Source organism: Bos indicus x Bos taurus, chromosome 4, assembly GCF_003369695.1.
Source record: "Bos indicus x Bos taurus breed Angus x Brahman F1 hybrid chromosome 4, Bos_hybrid_MaternalHap_v2.0, whole genome shotgun sequence".
NCBI classification, from domain to species: Eukaryota; Metazoa; Chordata; class Mammalia; order Artiodactyla; family Bovidae; genus Bos; species Bos indicus x Bos taurus.
Window position 1 is genome coordinate 33,250,914 of NC_040079.1, and position 19,877 is coordinate 33,270,790.

General features: G+C 36.9%; 1 protein-coding gene across 4 annotated transcripts in view; it reads right to left on the reverse strand.

Annotated features, from left to right (window-relative positions):
• The window catches only part of PTPRZ1 (protein tyrosine phosphatase, receptor type Z1), a 210,169-nt gene that overhangs the window by 42,459 nt on the left and 147,833 nt on the right, over positions 1–19,877 (reverse strand). For 2 of the 4 annotated variants that reach the window (XM_027539144.1, XM_027539145.1), the window contains exons 11-13: positions 15,228–15,274; positions 9,753–10,749; positions 2,286–2,430 (exon numbers count right to left, since the gene is read on the reverse strand). In XM_027539144.1, coding sequence (XP_027394945.1) covers positions 2,286–2,430; positions 9,753–10,749; positions 15,228–15,274 — 1,189 coding nt within the window. Of the gene's footprint in view, positions 1–2,285; positions 2,431–7,169; positions 10,750–15,227; positions 15,275–19,877 lie in introns of all 4 variants that reach the window. The other 2 variants (XM_027539143.1, XM_027539142.1) reach the window with 1 other exon arrangement.

Below are 19,877 nucleotides of genomic sequence, written 5' to 3' on the forward strand. Positions count from 1 at the left end.
AGGACCTAATTAAAATTAAAAGCTTCTGCACAACAAAGGAAACTATAAGCAAGGTGAAAAGACAGCCTTCAGAATGGGATAAAATAATAGCAAATGAAGCAACTGACAAAGAACTAATCTCAAAAATATACAAACAACTCCTGCAGCTCAATTCCAGAAAAATAAACGACCCAATCAAAAAATAGGCCAAAGAACTAAACAGACATTTCTCCAAAGAAGACATATAGATGGCTAACAAACACATGAAAAGATGCTCAACATCACTCATTATCAGAGAAATGCAAATCAAAACCACAGTGAGGTACCATTTCACGCCAGTCAGAATGGCTGCTATCCACAAGTCTACAAGCAATAAATGCTGGAGAGGATGTGGAGAAAAGGGAGCCATCCTACACTGTTGGTAGGAATGCAAAATAGTTCAGCCACTATGGAGAACAGTGTGGAGATTCCTTAAAAAACTGGAAATAGAACTGCCATACGACCCAGCAATCCCACTTCTGGGCATACACACTGAGGAAACCAGAATTGAAAGAGACACATGTACCCCAATGTTCATCACAGCACTGTTTATAATAACCAGGACATGGAACCTAGATGTCCATCAGCAGATGAATGGATAAGAAAGCTGTGGTACATATACACAATGGAGTATTACTCAGCCATTAAAAAGAATATATTTGAATCAGTTCTAATGAGGTGGATGAAACTGGAGCCTATTATACAGAGTGAAGTAAGCCAGAAAGAAAAACACCAATACAGTATACTAATGCATATATATGGAATTTAGAAAGATGGTAATGATAACCCTGTATGTGAGACAGCCAAAGAGACACAGATGTATAGAACAGTCTTTTGGACTCTGTGGGAGAAGGAGAGGGTGGGATGATTTGGGAGAATGGCATTGAAACATGTATAATATCATATATGAAACGAATCGCCAGTCCAGGTTCTATGCATGATACAGGATGCCTGGGGCTGGTGCACTGGGATGACCCAGGGGATGGTACGGAGAGGGAGGTGGGAGGGGGGTTCAGGATGGGGAACACGTGTACACCCATGGTGGATTCATGTTGATGTATGGCAAAACCAACACAATATTTCAAGTAATTAGCCTCCAATTAAAATAAATAAATTTACATTAAAAAAGAGAGATTTAAGCTGCCATGCATACACTTCTGTGTAATATTTTACACATTTTTCACTGAAAACTCTTTCTCTTCAATAAGCATAAACATCTTGACAGTGGTGACTCTCCATTCATTCCTTTTTTCATACGCTCCCACAGTATTTCACACAATACTGAGCACATGGGAAACAGTCAATAAACACACTAAATATTTTTTAATAAACTGAGAAAAGATATTTTGGAATAACACAAAGAGTGGTGATGATAAACTTATAGATGGATGTTGCTAAACAAAAGGAAATGGAGTATAAATCTTCTGAACAAAACCCTCTTTTAAAACAAAAGGATAAAGTACTAAGTTATGCCCTTTCTTGGTTTAGATAGGTTTCCTTATATCATCATAAAGTCCTTGCTTTCCAACAGACACGGTTATAGCAGTTATACTGATTTGTATTACATCCCTAGTAAACATAAATTTGCACTGTGTTCCATTTGCTATAGGATCAGAAGTTTATGTCAGGTGCAATGTTCCTTGCCGTTTAAAAGTTTCAATAGGTTATTGATAAGAATGAAGCTATATCTCATCTTCAAGGCAAACAATAATGAATTTTAAAATCCCATTCCTCTTAATATAGTCATTTACTTTATCTTCAAATTGCATTCTATTTTAATGCTTGATTTGTACTTTTGTGTATGGGTTATCATTTTTTGTATTAGCATGCAGTTGATATGTATCTTGTACAAAATCCACTGCTATAAAAATATTTTTCACTATATCAAAAATGATGTTTTCCAAAATAGTAACTTTTAAAGTTATAAAAGCTCAAGCATTTAACTGAGAACCTTAGATGCTATGGTAACATCAGAATGTTCATTAGATTAACATGAAGGTAAAACTGTCAAAATACTGTATTAAATATTAACTGAAGTCAAAGTTCCTCCATTTTACCTTTAATTGTTTGACAGAAGTGTGAAGAATAGTCAGATCTTTTATTATTATGTCTTTGGATTCACAAATTCTTCTTACTCAGAGTTACCTGGATAAATTAGTGGTAGCTCTCAAGTACAGTGAATTTTGAGTATGTTTTGCAGAACATTCAGGTAAAACAAAAGTAAAATCTGAGCTCTATGAAATACACATCCAAAACATTTAACTTACCTCCAGTAGATGAGAATACCCACAAGAACCACTAGACAGATAAAAGTCAGGGCCGACACGATCACAAGGGGTATAACTGCCTTCTTCTCGGATTCCAGCCCCTCAGCTAGACCAATACGAGACTCATGGCTACTATTACTGGCCTCTGTAGTCGGAGAAAATTGAGAAAGTTGATATTTAAGCTTGAGGGAAAAGCACAACATTTTTCAACTGAATAACTGCAATCTTCTTGCTGTTGCTTACCTTTAAAATTTCTCTGACCCAAAGCTTAAAAGTAAGGCAGTTACAAAATAAATGAGTCATAGGTGTGAAATATACTGTGTGGGGAATTTAGTCAATAATTATGCAATATCTTTATGGTAATAGACTTATTGTGGTGATCAATTTGAAATGTTCAGAGGTATCGAATCACTATGCTGTGCAGCAAGGACTAACCTGGTGTTACAGATCAATTACACTTCACAAACAAACAAGCTCATAGAAAAAGAGAAAAAAAGGAAGGCAGGCTATCAGAGCTCAGGAACTATAATATCCAGCAAAGACTGGTAACCAGGAAGCAAAATATTGCCTTGAAAAGCTTGTGAAAGGAAACTAAAGTATTAAAATAAAAACTATTCAGTTTTTTAATAAAAATGATCCAGAAAAACAATGCTACTTACTGAATCACCATATATAATCTTGATTTCCCAAAATAAATTGTAGTGGAAATATTTTTCATCCCACAGTTAGGTAAATAATTAGGAGCAATTAATAATTTCATAAAGAGAGACTCTTAGGATAACTCTTCTTACATTAAGATAACCCTTCAATCCAGCAAACTATTTAAAATTTAGACATTTTGAATTCCCTTATTGCCAACTGTTTTTCTCTATCAAAAATAAAAATACTTTTGCATGTGAATTGAAGGAATGCACAGATCTAAGGCATTCTTTTTAAATACACAAGTGTAAATTATGAAAAAGTCTAAATTCTGTCCTTGGGTTATTTTAGAAGATAGCAAATAACTATTTTTTTGTGACAAATCAGGTACATTTTTGTTCTAGAACTTCAAAATCACTGCAAACAAAGCTATCTTTCTAAGTTGTTAAAAAACGTTTTAGAACTTCAGAGTGTCAGTGACCAGTCACAATTCCTCCCTTCTACTTTGAGGTATGTGCAGTGGGAAACCAAGATGATTGTACATCAGAACCCTAACAGGATGCTACAACAAGCTGACACCACTACAAACTAACAGTCCTTATCCTGTCCACCTGTAGGATCTCTGGAGTAACTAAGTTTAAATTCCTCATCAGAGTCTACCTTGCTTCCAATATATATGGTACATCTGGTATAAAAGTACCTTGGTATACTAAGTACCATACTCTTAGTGATAGACAATGGGCATTAATTTAATTGAAAATAATATCAATTTAATGGAAAATATCTGAGGATAAATTTGACAGTCACAGATTCATAAATAGAGCACTGAAATATGTCTAACTGGAGAGAACTTGAGAGTTAAAACGATAGACTCCTTCTGTAAAGACAGGTGATGCAGAAAGGGTCAAGAATTTAATCCACATATAGGAAATGCATCAAAGGATTATAAGTGGCAACCAAATATTCCAAGATGTGTATTTTTATAATTACAGAAGCATTTGTGAGAAAAAAATGGAATTCAAAGTTGTGACTGGAAATAATGAAACTGTTTAAAAAGTGGGAATATTGTAAGTCAGTTGATCCTTGAGCTGTAGTTAATATTCTTATGAGAGAAGGCTAAACTTCACCTTCTATTACATTAACCATACACTCTGGTCATTACCTACTGTGGGGAGACTTATTCAGAAGCCTAAGTTTGAATGCACTGGTATTGCTTTATGAAATTTAGGAAAGCATTTTGTTTCATACACAATTGTCTTCCCATTTTTTTCCTATTGTTACAATAGAAATAGTTTGTGGTTAATAAAGGAAATAATCCACTTAGCAAAGTCTCTGGTACCTAGAAATTACAAAGGAAGGTTAGTATTATTATCTATTTCAGTCATTCTTGAAGTAGGTCCCCCAGAATAGTGGCATCGGCATCACCTGAAACTTGTTAGAAATGTATATTTAGGGCCCTTCTTCAACCATCCCAAATCTACTGAAAAAGAGACTCTGTAGGTAAAACTCAGCAATCGATGTTTTAACAAACCCTCTGGGTGATTCTGATCCACATTAAAGTTTAAGAACCAATGATGTACATTAACTTACATACAAAGTGAGTTTATATAATTTCACTAGTCTTCAACGACCACAAATATTCATTGCAGTAGGCACATAGCTGTATGTGTGTATATATATGTATTTAGATGTGTACATATCTCATTTATATAGATGTATGTACATACATATATATGAGATATGTCTGATCAAATATGTGATACATATGTCAGATATATAACACGTGAAATATGTAACAAATCACAATATATATATATGTCATGCATACTATATACATGCATTATACACACACATGCACACATTCAGAATCTTGTATGTAGACTTTACTCATAAGTTCTCTGGGATGTCTGATTTTAAAACAAACCTTTTAATTAGGGAATTGGAATGATAAAGCCAAGATAATTACATATAATGAAACCTAAATATTTTATATGAGCTACCACATGAAAGTAAAAACAATCAACTGGCTGCTTTGTATACTATAATGAAGAGCAACTAGTTATACTGCTTTTTATATTCATTAGTTGACACTAAAATATGTTTGGATATGGCTCCATAGTATATATGAGTTACCTAAATAATAAGGCAAGAATGTGCTAATGATTAGGAAATAAATAAGAATAATATTGGTTTACAAATTAAGCATTATTTATATTTATATATATTCTACTGTTCTCAATCATGAAAATGAAGTCTCTAAGAGACAGACACCAATGACACGTTTCCAGTCTTAGTTTTTTTTATTAACTTCCTGTGTGACCTTGATCAAGCAGTCTAGTATCTTTAGGACTCAGTCTATGCATTCATAAGTTGCAGGTACTAATATCTGTCTTATCTATATTATTTTGAGGAGCATGTCTTATAAATTATTCTACATTCTAAAAAATAGGTAATAAAATGGTAAGTTTCAGAATTAGTCTATATGCATTTGATAGAGAGGCATTTTCAATTATTGGATAAGACAAACTACATATGATTTTTTAGATATGTTTTAAAAACAGGCAAGAATTTTCCCCTATATGATCTTATTTATGTCATCAATTACATTACTTGATGCTGTTAGATGTTATATTCATATTGTTTTCTCCTCATCAGTAGGAAAACATCCTCAAATTAAATAAATCTAATTAGTGCATTGAAGAGAAAATACAGTAATTTTGGTCAGTAATTTCAGGTTTGACATTTTATAGTATATAGTCTTTTCATAACAGATAATCTAGCAATAACATATAGATGATGTCACTATAAAATAAGATAGAAAAATGGATGCATTCCTGATGTTTTCTTTTTAAATCAATCTAATAAAAATTAAAAAACCAAAAGAACTATAATTGAAGCCGGATAACAATTCATATATAAGGCAATACTAATGAATATGGTGACCCATGTATTATACTTATTTTCACATAACAGAGTTTAAGTGTTGAAAACTGGAATGCAATGCTAAGTAGGTATCAAATCAGAATGTAAAGAAACTTCTCTATCAAAATGTACACGCTTTTAATTGCTGCTGCACTGAAGGAAAAGTACATAACTCATTCAAGGAAAGGAAATAACAAAGAGGAAAACTATCCTAATAAGACTGGTATCTATGTTCTGGATTTTAAATACCTACTTTTACAAAATAATAGTGCAAGATGTTACTTTATTTTTTGACTCACTGTTGAGATTTAAATATTTTTCATTGTTTATTTAAAAAGATGCCTTAAAATATAGTAAAAGCAAATTATAAAACTTAAGATCAAGGCAATGAAATTATCTAGTATTTCATATTCTTAATGGCATTGAATTTCCCCTTTCTGCACCGCCCCCCGCCACCCCCCGGCATCTAAAGCAAACATCTGTATTATATATACTGCAAGCAATCTGCTGGAAGAAACATCTGGCTATAAATTAGTTTGCATAAAATACATTAACAAATGAAATGCATTTCTACAGAAAATGTTCTTGTGTTGTACACCTTGTCATACAATACCTATACATATTATGCATATTAATGGCCATTATCTAACTTCTTAGAAAGGTATGTAACAAGTATAAAGTAGAAGGTATTTTGTTAGTTCACACTGCCCTCTTTAGGCAATGTTAAGGTAATCAAAGAGACATTCTTAAAAAATTAAATCTTAAAAAAATATCTTACCATTAAACTTTCAAAACATAGCAATAGAACTTTTTTCTAAAGTCCCCAATCTGATGTGGATGTCCAAAATATCTAATTGCTTTCCACTGAGTGGGTGAGAGAGAGACACATATGTCGTATTATATCAGAGTTTGTAATTCGATATTTAGTTGGCAATGTAATTTAGAATATGCATAAATATCAAAACTAAAATCATCCAAAATACACTCCAATCTATTATTTAAAAAGCAGTGTACTAAAAATGTATTATATACACATAATTGCTCTCACATATAACAGGCATCTTGTGGAATATGAAAGAATTGACAATAGAAATCATCTTATCTGTTTTGGAGAGAGTTAATCTAAGGATAAAAACACATTCAGTATTTCTTTGAAATAATGAAAAAAATCAAATTTTAAAACCTGTAAATTGATTTATAAATATCCTGACTTTTAAAAACGATGGCCATTTTACCAAATACCTCTTTCCAAGATTTTTCTTTTTTTTTTTTTGAGGCAGAAAGCCATCACACCTCAATCTATCCTTTGGATTCGTAACTAACCTGCCTCTGAAATGTTGAACACTTCTGAATGCCCGCTAGTAATAGTCGGTGTTGAGGACTGTGGGGATCCAGGAGTTATTTCTGAGTCACCTGTTTCCAGTACCCCATCACCATCTTTTTCATTAATATCAGGAAAACTGAAATCTGTGGAAGTCTCATTATCATTAAGGCTATCTGAGGCACCTTGCCCTGATCCACTCTCTTCATCACTGGTAAGAACTGCCCAAGCGTTAGATTCTGGACTGAAAGGAAGCAGGGTATTGTGAGTCTGAACATCATTTTCCTGTTTTCCATCATTGCGCTTCTGGGGTGGCACATTTGTTGGTGGTGATTTATCAGGACTTCTGTCCATATCAGTCTGATCGTCTGATATGACACCTGTGATTCTATTTCCTTCTTCAGAATTCTGAGATAGTGCATATGAGATTGGGTTATTCTGATCCACAGAACTGTTCTGCTGGGTGTCTGAGTCATTCATCACCTTTTCCTGTGATTCTCTATAGGAGAAGCATGACATACACCTATTGATGGATAAGCCATCCTTATCTCTGTCATCATAATCATCATCACCGTAATCATCAATATCACCATTGTCACCACCACCCACCAAATTGGCATCAGATCGGGCACTTTGAATTGGCTCAGAAGTTGTTCTGGAAGGAAACAGCAACTTGGTTGTGGTTACAGAACCATCCTTGTTGGGAGAAATGGCTGAAATGGAAACATACACATTTCCTAAAGGGACAGAAGGATCAGCAGTTACAACTGGATCAGAAACAACTGTAGGAATACCAGCCAATACCTCATCGGTGACAGGGCCCTTGGTGGAGGTGAAGACTTCATCAGAATAAACAAGCTTATTTATAAGCGTATCTGGTGGTGCAACTGATAAAACAGGAGTAGCAAATGCATGCCTTCCTTCTGGAGGAAAGGCCTGGTTAAGCTCCAAATTGGCAGTTTGGAACAACTCATCATTACTGTACAATGAAGGTACTGTTTGGTGGGAACTTTCGCTTTTATGCAAAAGTGGTTCAGAATATTTCTCACTTGCATAAGAAATGGTTAAAACTTGAAGTGAAGCAACATGCGTATTAGGAGTAGATGATACATCAGAGATTGGTACAGATGGAGAGTGCAGCGTATTTTCCCTTGAAGCGGCACTGGATGCCATGAGATGTGGTACTGTAGAACTAATGTGATCGACCTTGGGGGTTTCAACCACTATTGGGTCACTAGGCACAGCTGGCAGAGCAGTTTTAAGCAACAAGTCAACACCAGAAGCCTGAAAGGAAGGTTGCAGCAATACTTCAGTACTAAAAGAAGCTGAGGGCTCATAAACTAAGAGCTGAGTTGAAGGAGATAACATTTCACTAGAAGTAGGGTCAGAGGATGCTGGCTCTGAGTGTGCACTAAGCGCAGGTTTAAGTGAAGTGTCACCAAATGCTTGAGATACAGCGTGTGAAGACTGAACTGGAAAGTTATTTTCTGGAATTTGACTAATCTCATGATCATAAACCTTAGTGGCAGTAAAAGCAAGAAGCTCTGGGAGGATGCCCTCTGGGCTAGAAGTGGAGGCAGAGGATTCTTGTAAAGAGGCATTCAATGTATTTACACGATCATATGGGTCAGGCATGACTGTGCTTTCAGAGGGGTAAACCAGGTCACTGAAAGAAGAAATGTGCCGTTCTGTCTCCTCTCCGTGTATTCTGTCACTTTTAGAAAGTAGCTTGTTATCGTCACCAGACATAGAGGTTGGATATGTAAATTCAGCTACAGAAACGGGTGAAGATATGTTAAGGGCTGTCAGACCGTCTGTGTCAGGCACAAAAAATTCACTATCAGAGGAGGCTCCAGACCACTCCCCATCACCAGAGAGCCCCTGCGTGGGCTGCAGCAACAATGCGCTTGGGGTTACTAAGGGAGACTCGGGCATCGGTAGGTGGTGACTAGGACTGCTAGATAAGGAACCCTGAACAGAATCACGCCCAGGTACCGCAGAACTGTCAGAAACCCTGAAGAGGTGTTGGGAGCCCTCCTCATTAGTTAAGGCATAAGAAGGTTCAGGCCCTGAAGAACGTGCATGCATCATGACATCACTGCTGGATGCTTCAGCTGGAGAAAACACAAGCGTTTGATAAAGAACAGCAGGCTTGCTAGCACCAAATTCCAAGGTCTCCGAAGCAGCACGCGTAGTGATCTGATGCGACACGGCATCAGAATACGGAGCAAGGCTGGGCTCTAACAGCAAATCACCCCCAGCCACCGGCAGAGAAACATGCAGGGACCCCTGATCGCTCTCAAGAGCTGCAGTAACTTGCGGAAGGATCTGAGAGATCGTATACACACGGTGAAGCAATTCACTACTGGAGGAAGCGGAGGAAAATGGGAGCAAAGGCGCACCATCATAGGAAGACAGGATGGATTCGACTGACACACCGACACTGGGAAATACAGGTGTAGCATGCAAGGCCCGATCACTACTTGAAGCAGCAGGGGTAGTGTTGAGGGTCTGGTTGTCAAGCAACAAGGGGGTGACTAGAGGAAAGACTTCACTACTGTAGGAAGGTTGGAGAGGTGCCTCACCATTGTACACTGGTTGAGTTGTCTGCGCGTGTACCACGTTGACGGTGGGGACCGAATGGTGTTGTCCGGAGGACGGAGTAAAAGCGTGAGGTGTCACCTCAGTGGGGAAGTACGCAAAGGTAGAATACTGTGGCATTCGCACATCTGAGACCGAGGGACCCTGTGACAGCAGTGGGCCTGGAGGAGAGGATTCTGTTGTCTTCTCAGATTCGTCACTATCCACGTCGGTGTAATTAGTCTGGAGAAGGCTCTCTCTACCTGACCCGACATCGGGCAGTGTCGTCACGTCTGTCGTACCAGGAAACCACACATTTCCATCAACGGAAGGATCCTTGAGAGATTCTTCCGAACCTGAGGAGGCTGAATCTTCTGAAGCATTTCTCGCAGATTCTGGGATAAAGACATCGTATGTGACGACCTCTGGGTTTTCTGAAGGAAATACACCGCCAGGGGGTGTGTTGTCGGACACGAATGGCACAGCGGAAGTTGCGGGACTGGAGCCGGAAGAATCATCGGCTCCTGGATCGAGCTTGAAACTGGTCAATAAACTCTCTTCCTCACTGATATCAGTAGATACCTCTTGCGATTCCGTCGTAGAAACTGTATCTGAATATTCCACCGTCCCGGACAAGTTCATCTGTGGAAATCGGAGAATGGTTTTAGAGTCGTCACTTGAAGAGGCTGAAGTGCCTGCCAGAGTGAGAGGGGGAGGCTGGGTCACAGTCTGTGAAGTCGAAGGAACGTCTTTTTCTGGGTCTAATTCAGTGACCGGCTGGGAAGTGGAATCTAAAGATATGTTGGGAATACCACTCTTTCCAGAGAACTCGCTTCCTCTTGCTGGGGAGCGGTTAGTCTTAGCCTCGTTGTATTTGGTCCCCACTCGGTTGTAATTTGTTGTGGTAGGAATCTGAGGTTCCTTTCTCCTAATCTGGTTTGTGGCACCGTCTCTACCAGGATTCACAGCAGTGTCTCCTTCCATGTCCTTTCCCTCTTCTTCCTTTGAAAAGCAAGTAAGATTTAATGGGATATAAGGAAATTAGAGAAAAGTGATTTTTTTTTTTTTTTTTAGTTCTACCAGTGTATTGCTACCAACCCATCTCCCTCCACCCTTCTCATGCACGCGTGCTCAGTCATGTAACCCCATGGACTGCAGCCCTCCAGGCTCCTCTGTCCATGGACTTTTCCAGACAAGAATATTGGAGTGGGTTGCCATTTCCTTTTCCATGAAATCTTAATAATATCTTAAACTGCATTATACTGTGATTCTTCACTCGTGGGATTTTGGAAACTTCTCATAAAGCACCACCCCTCTAGAGGACACGCCTCTATCTTGTAACCAGTATTATCCACACTTGAGGGACAGTAATTCTACTCAACGAAAATATCTTATGGCTGCTTCTTAAAATTTTACTTTATGGAAGTAATTAATAGATATCACAGCTTTGAAAAGGAGACACAGTGTAGTGGTATTTACTTACTGAGAGTGTTATTTAACATGGCATTTATTTTCTTGTGTTTATATTTCTCTGTTTAGTTCATCTGGCCACAAGCTAAATAATAATTAGCTTCTTGTAAAACGGCAATAAAACAACTTATTTCAAAGATCAAAGTTGTTGTATATTCAGACTATTTGTATGTATTCAGAATACATCACAATTTTAAAGCTATCCTAACAGGAAAGTTTAAGACTGGAAGAGGTTTTTGGCTTTGTTTGTTTTTGTTTTAAATACTTTTCCCTAGGAGTTCATCTTAAACCTAGGCAGACATTTTTAACAACTGGTCAAAATATGGGCCTAGTTCTAGTCATTTAATTTTGTGTTTCCTTTAGAAATACCACTCAGGTGACTCATGAGCACTTAGTTACTATGATGGCCCAGGAGTGATCTGGCTAGAGGTTAACCAAAATCCATGGTCTCTTTTTATTTAAACTGTATATATTATAATATGTCTAATCATATGTTTAAAACATTGAATTGCCAAACATATTAAGATATGATATTTTTTGTTCACATGGGACATGAATTTGTCAGTTTCATAGCACTGTCATCTATTAGATCTTTTAAGGTCACGGTCCTTGAAAAAAAGAAAAAAATGACCAAGTACAAATTGGTCAGTGAGAACCTGACCAATATCAGTAGAAAGAATCTGAATCTTAAGCCATGTGTGCTCATGAGCTTTTGTCTCAGACACACAGAAAGCTACATGTATGAAACACAAGATTTCAAGCTTAATGACTGCATTGTTATCTACAGCTTAATTATTCAGTTGGTTTAAAGTGGTTTTTTAATCTTAAGGCATATGCGACAATCCTGAGAAGTGAGTCAGCCTTAATGCTCTGGATTGTATTAATGCTAAAATGGATATTCTCTTAGATTCTCCAGATCCATTTCCTCCCTAGTAGTATTCCTTGATAAAATTTTGCATTCTGATTGATGCCATGTTCACAAGGACAACTAGAAGATTTTACCACATAATTTCCTGAATAAATATTCTTCTCATCTTCAAGCCCCAAAACTTCATGCAAAAGGAAATAAGAACAGTTTGCCTCGGCTCACTCTTGGTGGAAAACACTCTTCTTTCTTTAGAAGTTCTTACAAACATTTGCTTTATAATTTGATACAGTTTTGGTGAAGATCAGTGTTAACCTTAGCAATATGTAGTTTCTGAATTCTTTCTCACTTTTCTAAATCTGGATACCTGCCAGTTTTCTGGTATCACGCCACACTCTTACCCTCTACCAAGACATTTAAACTTTGCTCTATTTGCTCTATTAAAATTTGCTCTGCTCTATTCAAACCTCCATTTTCTTCTCTCCTCATTCTCAGCAGATGGTTTTCCTGATTACAGAGGCAGTAGAAGCCACCAGACAAAAACTCAACTCTTACTAGCATTAAAACATCAAAACCCACCGGGACCAACCAAATCGACCTCCGCTCTTCTCATCCTGTTGTAACAGAGTTGTTGTTCTACTTCCTTTCTAATTTCTGCATTTGTGTTCTAATCCATTCTCTATCATCCTCTCAGGAACTGAACACAACTATTTCCCTCCACTTTGTATTTTCAATTTTGCTTTCTTAAATGGATCACTCTTACCAGCTAAAACCCAGATCACTCCTATTTAAAACGAGCATAATGGAAAATCTCCTATTCAATGCCTAGTATTCATTTTACCTCTCCCCTTTTCTTCACAGTAAAGTTCCCAAAACACATGTCATCTATCTTCTCTATATCCTCTGACAATTTCTTTTCTTTAGAACTTTTATTTTTTGGTAAGTTTTTTTTTTTTTTTTTTTTTTTGCTTCATTGTGCAGCATGTGGGATCTTAGTTCCCTGGCCAGGAATTGAATCCATGCCCCCTGCATTGGAAGCGCGGAGTTTCAACCACTGGACCACCAGAGACTAGAAGTCCCTGATCTGACAATTTCTTTCAAATTCCACATACCATTGCTTCTCTTCCTCTTTGCTTATTATCCCACACAAACCTCCTTTATCATCCTCCTACTATAAGCTATGTAGACTTCTATAACATTGTTCTTAAAACATAATGCCAGTCACCCTTTATTCTGTTACATTTTTGGGGAATAAAAACTATACACACACGAAACACAAATTTCTCTTTCATCACTGTGAGATTCTTAGAATCTGAAGAAGGTGATGGACCTTTCATTAATCCAGCCAACTAAGTCTTGTACATTTCTATGGGGTCATACTGTCTCATGTCAACGTTTCAAGAAGAACATAAGATTCATGTTCTATGATTACTTTATATATATATATATGAAAAAACAAATATTTTAATGGACACTGTTTCCCAAGATTAAGTTATTGTGAATCTTTCCTCCTCTATGGTTTTGATATGGATCACACCTGTTATCCTTTATGATATCTATTAAAATTTTTTATTGAAAAGCCTTGATTGTGCTGGAGATAGTTTGTCTTTCAAAGTCAGGCATTCCTATTGGAAGAAAACTTGAGGAACATTCCCGAAACTATTCATTTCCACGTTGTTGTTGTTGTTTACTTGCTCAGTCATGTCTGACTCTTTTGCGACACCATGGACTGTAACCTGCCAGGCTCCTCTGTCTATGGGATTGCCCAGGCAAGAATACTGGAGTGGGTTGCCATTTCCCTCTCCAGGGCATCTTCCCAACCCAGGGATTGAACCTGCATCTCTTGCATTGGAAGGCATATTCTTTACCACTGAGCCACCAGGGAAACCCATATTCAGGCTTAAAACCATTACTGATACATTCCAGGTGTTTGCCAACTTCTATCATTCATTCCTGCATGAATCAATGAAGGTGAATAGTGTTATGAACTGTGTTTGTGTCCCCTCTAAATTCACATGCTGAAACCCTACCCTTTCAAAGTGACAGTCTTAGGAATTGGGGCCTTTGGGAATAATTAGTACTAAATGAGGCCATAGGTGGAAGCCTCATGAATGGGATTCATGCCTTTATATTGAGTCATGAAAGGTTGCTTCTTCTGTTCTTCTCCACCATGTGAGGACACAAGTATGCAGTCTACAACTGGAAGGGTGTTTGACACACATCACACACACACACAGATATGCTTAGCTGAATTCTATTGTGAACTCTTGGTGAAATGTGGACTGCTCATTTTGCTAAAATAGTCCTTTGTAAGAGAGAATTGCCATAAGATAAAAAATCACTGAAATAACGGTTCATGTGAAAACACAACCTAACCACTATTTACAGCTAGATAAGAATATTCGTTTTCACAAGTTATCAGCTCATACATATATATGTACTAATGGACACATTCCTACTACCATTAACAATAGAAAACCTGGATTTAACATATTATCTCAGTTCTGGTGAATAGCATATTTGGGCTTAGGATGAAATATAAGATACAAACAGTCATTTTCTCTCTATTTCAAAACTTACGACAATGTTAAAATTTATAAATATCCTTAAAGGCCCATTTACTTCAAGGACCTTGTGCTGGCAACAGACTTTATAATATGCATAGTCCAAACAAAAATAATCAAATTAAATGGGCAAAAGAATATATACACTTTATATTCTGGTTCACATTTATTATCAATCTATCAATCACTGGTTAAGTTAGTCAAAAATAAGCTGTAGCGACATTATGAATTGCTTAAATATTACTTTAGTTTGTTAGAAACATTTAGAAAATGAAAAAGTTCCAATTTGCAACTACAGTTCATAGCTATCATTATTTTTAAAGTCCATCATTTTTCTAATTATCAACAAACCTTTCCTATCTCTTTTTAAAAACTATACCAATTACAGTGTCTTCCAACTTCTTCATAAAACTCATGTTATTAATTATACATTAATCTACAAAGCTCAGCAACTAGTGCTACAAACAATGAATCATGCATGCAATACGAACTTTTTATTAATGCAACATCTAAAACCTAACCAATAATTCAAAATAGACTTTTTAATATTTACGCACTTGAATAAAAAATAGCTACGATACCTTGATTATTTCTTCAGTTCCAATTAATTCGGGAAAGAGGTCAAGTTCTACAAAATTAAAAACAAAATTATTAACATTTTTATTCAACTATTTCAGCTTTATTGGTCTACTTTTGGATGGAAAGAGAGAAAAGGAAAAAAAATAATACTGTTAGCTTGGAAAATACAGAATTGCTCAAAGAAAATTTCAAATTTCAGTTTCCAATACTGCTGAACATTACATAACACAGCACTATGTAAACGAACAGGAAACTGCACTCAAAACCGCGATCTCTATCCTCCACTCCAACTCCTTTCCCTATTTCCACCCCAACTATGATTGAAACTAAGAAGGGAAAAGAAGCCAGTGAGACTGATATTACTGGGTGCAAAGAAACCCAAGTAACTTTTCATCAGTGCAGACTTACTGCTGATAAAAGCATAGCTGGGAAAATGCCAGGGGATAAGTGACAGATACTCTTATTCAACTACTTATTCCTTAAGGTCTTCTTCTGACTGAAGGTCAAATAGTTATTTTTTTTTAATTAATTAATTTTTGGCTGTGCAGGGTCCTCAGTTGCTGCGTGAGGGGCTTTCCCTAGTTGTGGTGAGCAGAGGCTACTCTATAGTTGCGCTGCATGGACTTCTCTTGTTGCAGAGCATGGGCTCTAGAGCATGGACTTGGTAGTTATTACACATGGACTTTGCTCAGAAGCATGTGGAATCTTCCCGGACCAGAGATCAAACCCACGTTCCCTGGATTGGAAGGAAAATTCTTAACTACTGCCCAACCAGGGAAGTCCCAAATAGTTCTTTTCACTCTTCAGATTTGGGCTTATACGTATTTGTACACAGGGTGCTGCCCCAGGTAGAAGCGAGAATGTTTTCTAGCAGGTCCAGCCTGGATTGGCAGCAGGAAGGACAGACCAGAGTGATTCCCATGACTTCTTCCCAGGGATACACAACTAATACTGCTTATGAAAGGAATGTAAGGACCAGGATCATTTAAGTCTGACTTTCCCAACTGGACAGAATCAGCATATTTCATGTTGCTGTGTCGTGCTTAGTCGCTCAGTTGTGTCTGACTCTTTGCGACCCCATGGACTATAGCCTGTCCATGGGGATTCTCCAGGCAAGAATACTGGACTGGGCTGCCATGCCCTCCTCGAGGGGGATCTTCCCAACCCAGGGATCAAACCCAGGTCTCCCACATTGCAGGCAGATTCTTCACCATCTGAGCCACCAGGGAAGCCCATGAATACTGGAGTGGGTAGCCTATCCCTTTTCCAGGGGATCTTCCAGATCCAGGAATCGAACCAGGGTCTCTGGCACTGCAGGCGGATTCTTTACCAGCTGAACTACCAGGGAAGCCCAGTCTGAGGATAGCTTAATCCTAAAACAAGACCCATCAGTAAATGTTAGAAAAGATGAGGAGCTACCAATAGTTCTCTCTCTCCAGTAAGGAATCTAGGCCCTCTGCCAAGTTACCAAAGGGCTTGAGGACCACTTATCCTCACTCTTCATCCAAGCTGCATCAGGGAGACAGAAGTCAGAGTAACTATTAGGGCTTGAGCATTATTACAAAGATACCTTTCTTATTCCTATTATTTTAGAGAATCTATCCCATCTCCAAAGTTTATGCTTTTCACTATCCTAAAGCTGTTTATGTTCTATTTTTTTATGCCTCTATAGATCCTCAAAGGAAATGCATGTTCTACAGAATTTTCAAAGGCATAAATGAACTAACATTAAGTATTTATCAAATCCAGGCCTCCTTTATCCTATAAACTGTATTGGGTTTATTTTCATGAAAAAACTTCTAGGTACTAAGAAATGTAAAACTATAAAATACAGTAATATGCTTGAATTTTATTTAGAAGAGAATTCAAGTAAAATATAGAAGCCCAGCCCCCATGAGGTTTTAGATAAAATTAATACTACTGACTAGTTAAATATTTTAAAGTTACTTACCCTGAACAATTTTTGGTGCAATAAAAATGAAAATAGTCACTGTAAACAGTCATATCTTAAATTTTAACTCTCAATTATTATTATTTTCTTGTTAAAACTAACCATGAAAGAATCTGACAACTTTCATTTGGATCTTTAGTGTTCTCCTTTTTCTATTTTTGTCACCATGAAACCTCTTACTCACCCTGTTTTTCATGTTATTTAGTCTTTACTTTTTAAAATTAAAATGATTTCAATAGTCTGATACAACTGTGTCTCTATAACCTTCAAGGAAACCAATATAATGTGAATTTAAAAACGGGATTCAACTTAACTGTGAGAGAGAAAGAAAAAGAACTTTTAATATGATTTTCTAAAAACTACAATTAGAGAAGTTCATGCATGTAAAAATCTCCAATTTCAGTATATGAGACAATACATAATTTTATTAAAAATATTTTTATATGGAGTCACAGCTTTTTATGTACTTTAAAAATACTTTAATATTAATAAGGGCAAATCATAGTCAAATACTATTTTGAGATTATATATATATATATATATATATATATGTATATATAGTACTCTCGCCTGGAAAATCCCATGGACAGAGGAGCCTGGTAGGCTGCAGTCCATGGGGTCGCTAGGAGTCGGACACGACTGAGCGACTTCACTTTCACTTTTCCTTTCATGCATTGGAGAAGGAAATGGCAATCCACTCCAGTGTTCTTGCCTGGATAATCCCAGGGATGGGGGAGCCTGATGGGCTGCCGTCTGTGGGGTCACACAGAGTCGGACACGACTGAAGCAACTTAGCAGCAGCAGCATACACATATATATTATACTTTAGATTTTATTCTGTTAAGAAGCTACAGAAAAACATCTCAATGAGAGTCCATTCTCTTCAACATGCTTATAGAGGTGTTTTTAAAAAATGGCCTAACTTCATTTAACTTAACATACTTGTAATGACCAAAGGTGATTCTTTTATTAATTGTCAGGTTTGGGGTAGAGTGTATATAATTATCACATTAAGGACAAATTTTTTCTTTCAGTACTTGTGTGCACTGCATTTGATTAATTGTTATCCTTTAATCAAAGAATAACTTAACTATATAGATTATAATTCCCATTAAGCTAAAATACATAATTCTACTTAATCATACTGTCTATGAGTACTGGGATCAGCGAGTTCTACTATAGATGGCTTTGCTGTTTATTGCAATAAGAAGTAAGAAGTTTCCTTTAGGCCCCCTCAGGCCCTAGGAGCAGAAACCCTTTGATCTCTTTTTATTTCATAGCACACTCATGGGTGAATTAGGTGTAGGTACCTTCATGTTGGTATGTAAAAACCCACTTTGAAGGATCTTCCTTGTGATTTCCTACTAGACTCAGATCATTGAATTGACTGAAATACTGGCGTTGTCCAGGAATTTGCCCTGCCCAAAATAACCCAGAAGTCTTCTGCTGAGACTCCTAAGAACAATTTTGAAATAAAATAATTTTAAAAGATTGCTTCTAACTCCCTGGAGAATCTGAGCCATACTCCTGGGTCTGAAAGTTCATAGCACTCAAGGTCTAACTGCTGACTGATGAAGGTCTCAGGATGGGTCCCCACTGGCCTGCTGTTGTTATTGTTAAGTTGCTAAGTCGTATCTGACTATTTGCGACCTCATGGACTGTAGCCCACCAGGCTCCTCTATCCATGGAATTCTCCAGGCAAGAATACTGGAGTGGGTTTCCATTTCCTTCTCCAAAGGATCTTTGTGATACAGAGATTGAATCCTTGTCTCCCGCCATTGCAGGTGGATTCTTTACCACTGAGCCACCTGGGAAGTCCTTTGGCCTGCTGCTTCCTTGCAAATAATAACCAACGTTTTAGTGGTCACCAGTCTGGCTCAGGCACTACTGGGGTTTACAGAATCTTCTCACTTCATCAAAACAGACCCCAAGAAAGCTGCAAAAACAGCCCAGTAGTGAAGACTGTCAATATATTTTTTTTTACTGAACACTTAAAATTCACATTTATGGGATAACAGAATAAAACCTATGGGTCATTCTGGTTCTGTTAGATTTTCTAAAAGAGCATGTTACTCAACATTCCACAAAACAAAAAAGCAACACTGATGTAGGTAGGCAAGCAAGGCTTATTTAATTGTTTAAAGGTTTTAAGCCAAGTTTCACAGTGCGAAAAGGCAAAAGCAATGTAAACTGCAATCTTTGTAAAGGGTGATTTTTAAATATCATTATATAACATTACCTGTAGTGTAGTATGGTATAGGCTGAACAAGGACAATGTATAGTGATTTAACAAAGACAGTTGTTATACAAATGAAAAGGACACAAAACAGGAAAATGCACTGACCTAATTCACCATGTATTTAAATTGAATACATATGATTATCAAGATCCTAAGACATGTACTCAAATAATGTCTTCTATAACTATATAATAATTAGATCTATATTGTAGAAATAAGCATAATTATAGCTACAACCAAATAAAAAAGTTTTTAAAAAGAATATCCACTTTAGTTTAACCTTGAAAAGGTTTAAATTCTTTTCTGAACATGAGTTCATGTGTTAATTTTAAAACAGCAATTTATAATAACATCTAATGGACACTATGGTGATACTGCTGTACACAACAAATATAATTAAAATGCACAAGCAATAAATTAATTAAATTAGCCAACTTTAAATGCACAATTTGGAAGATTGGG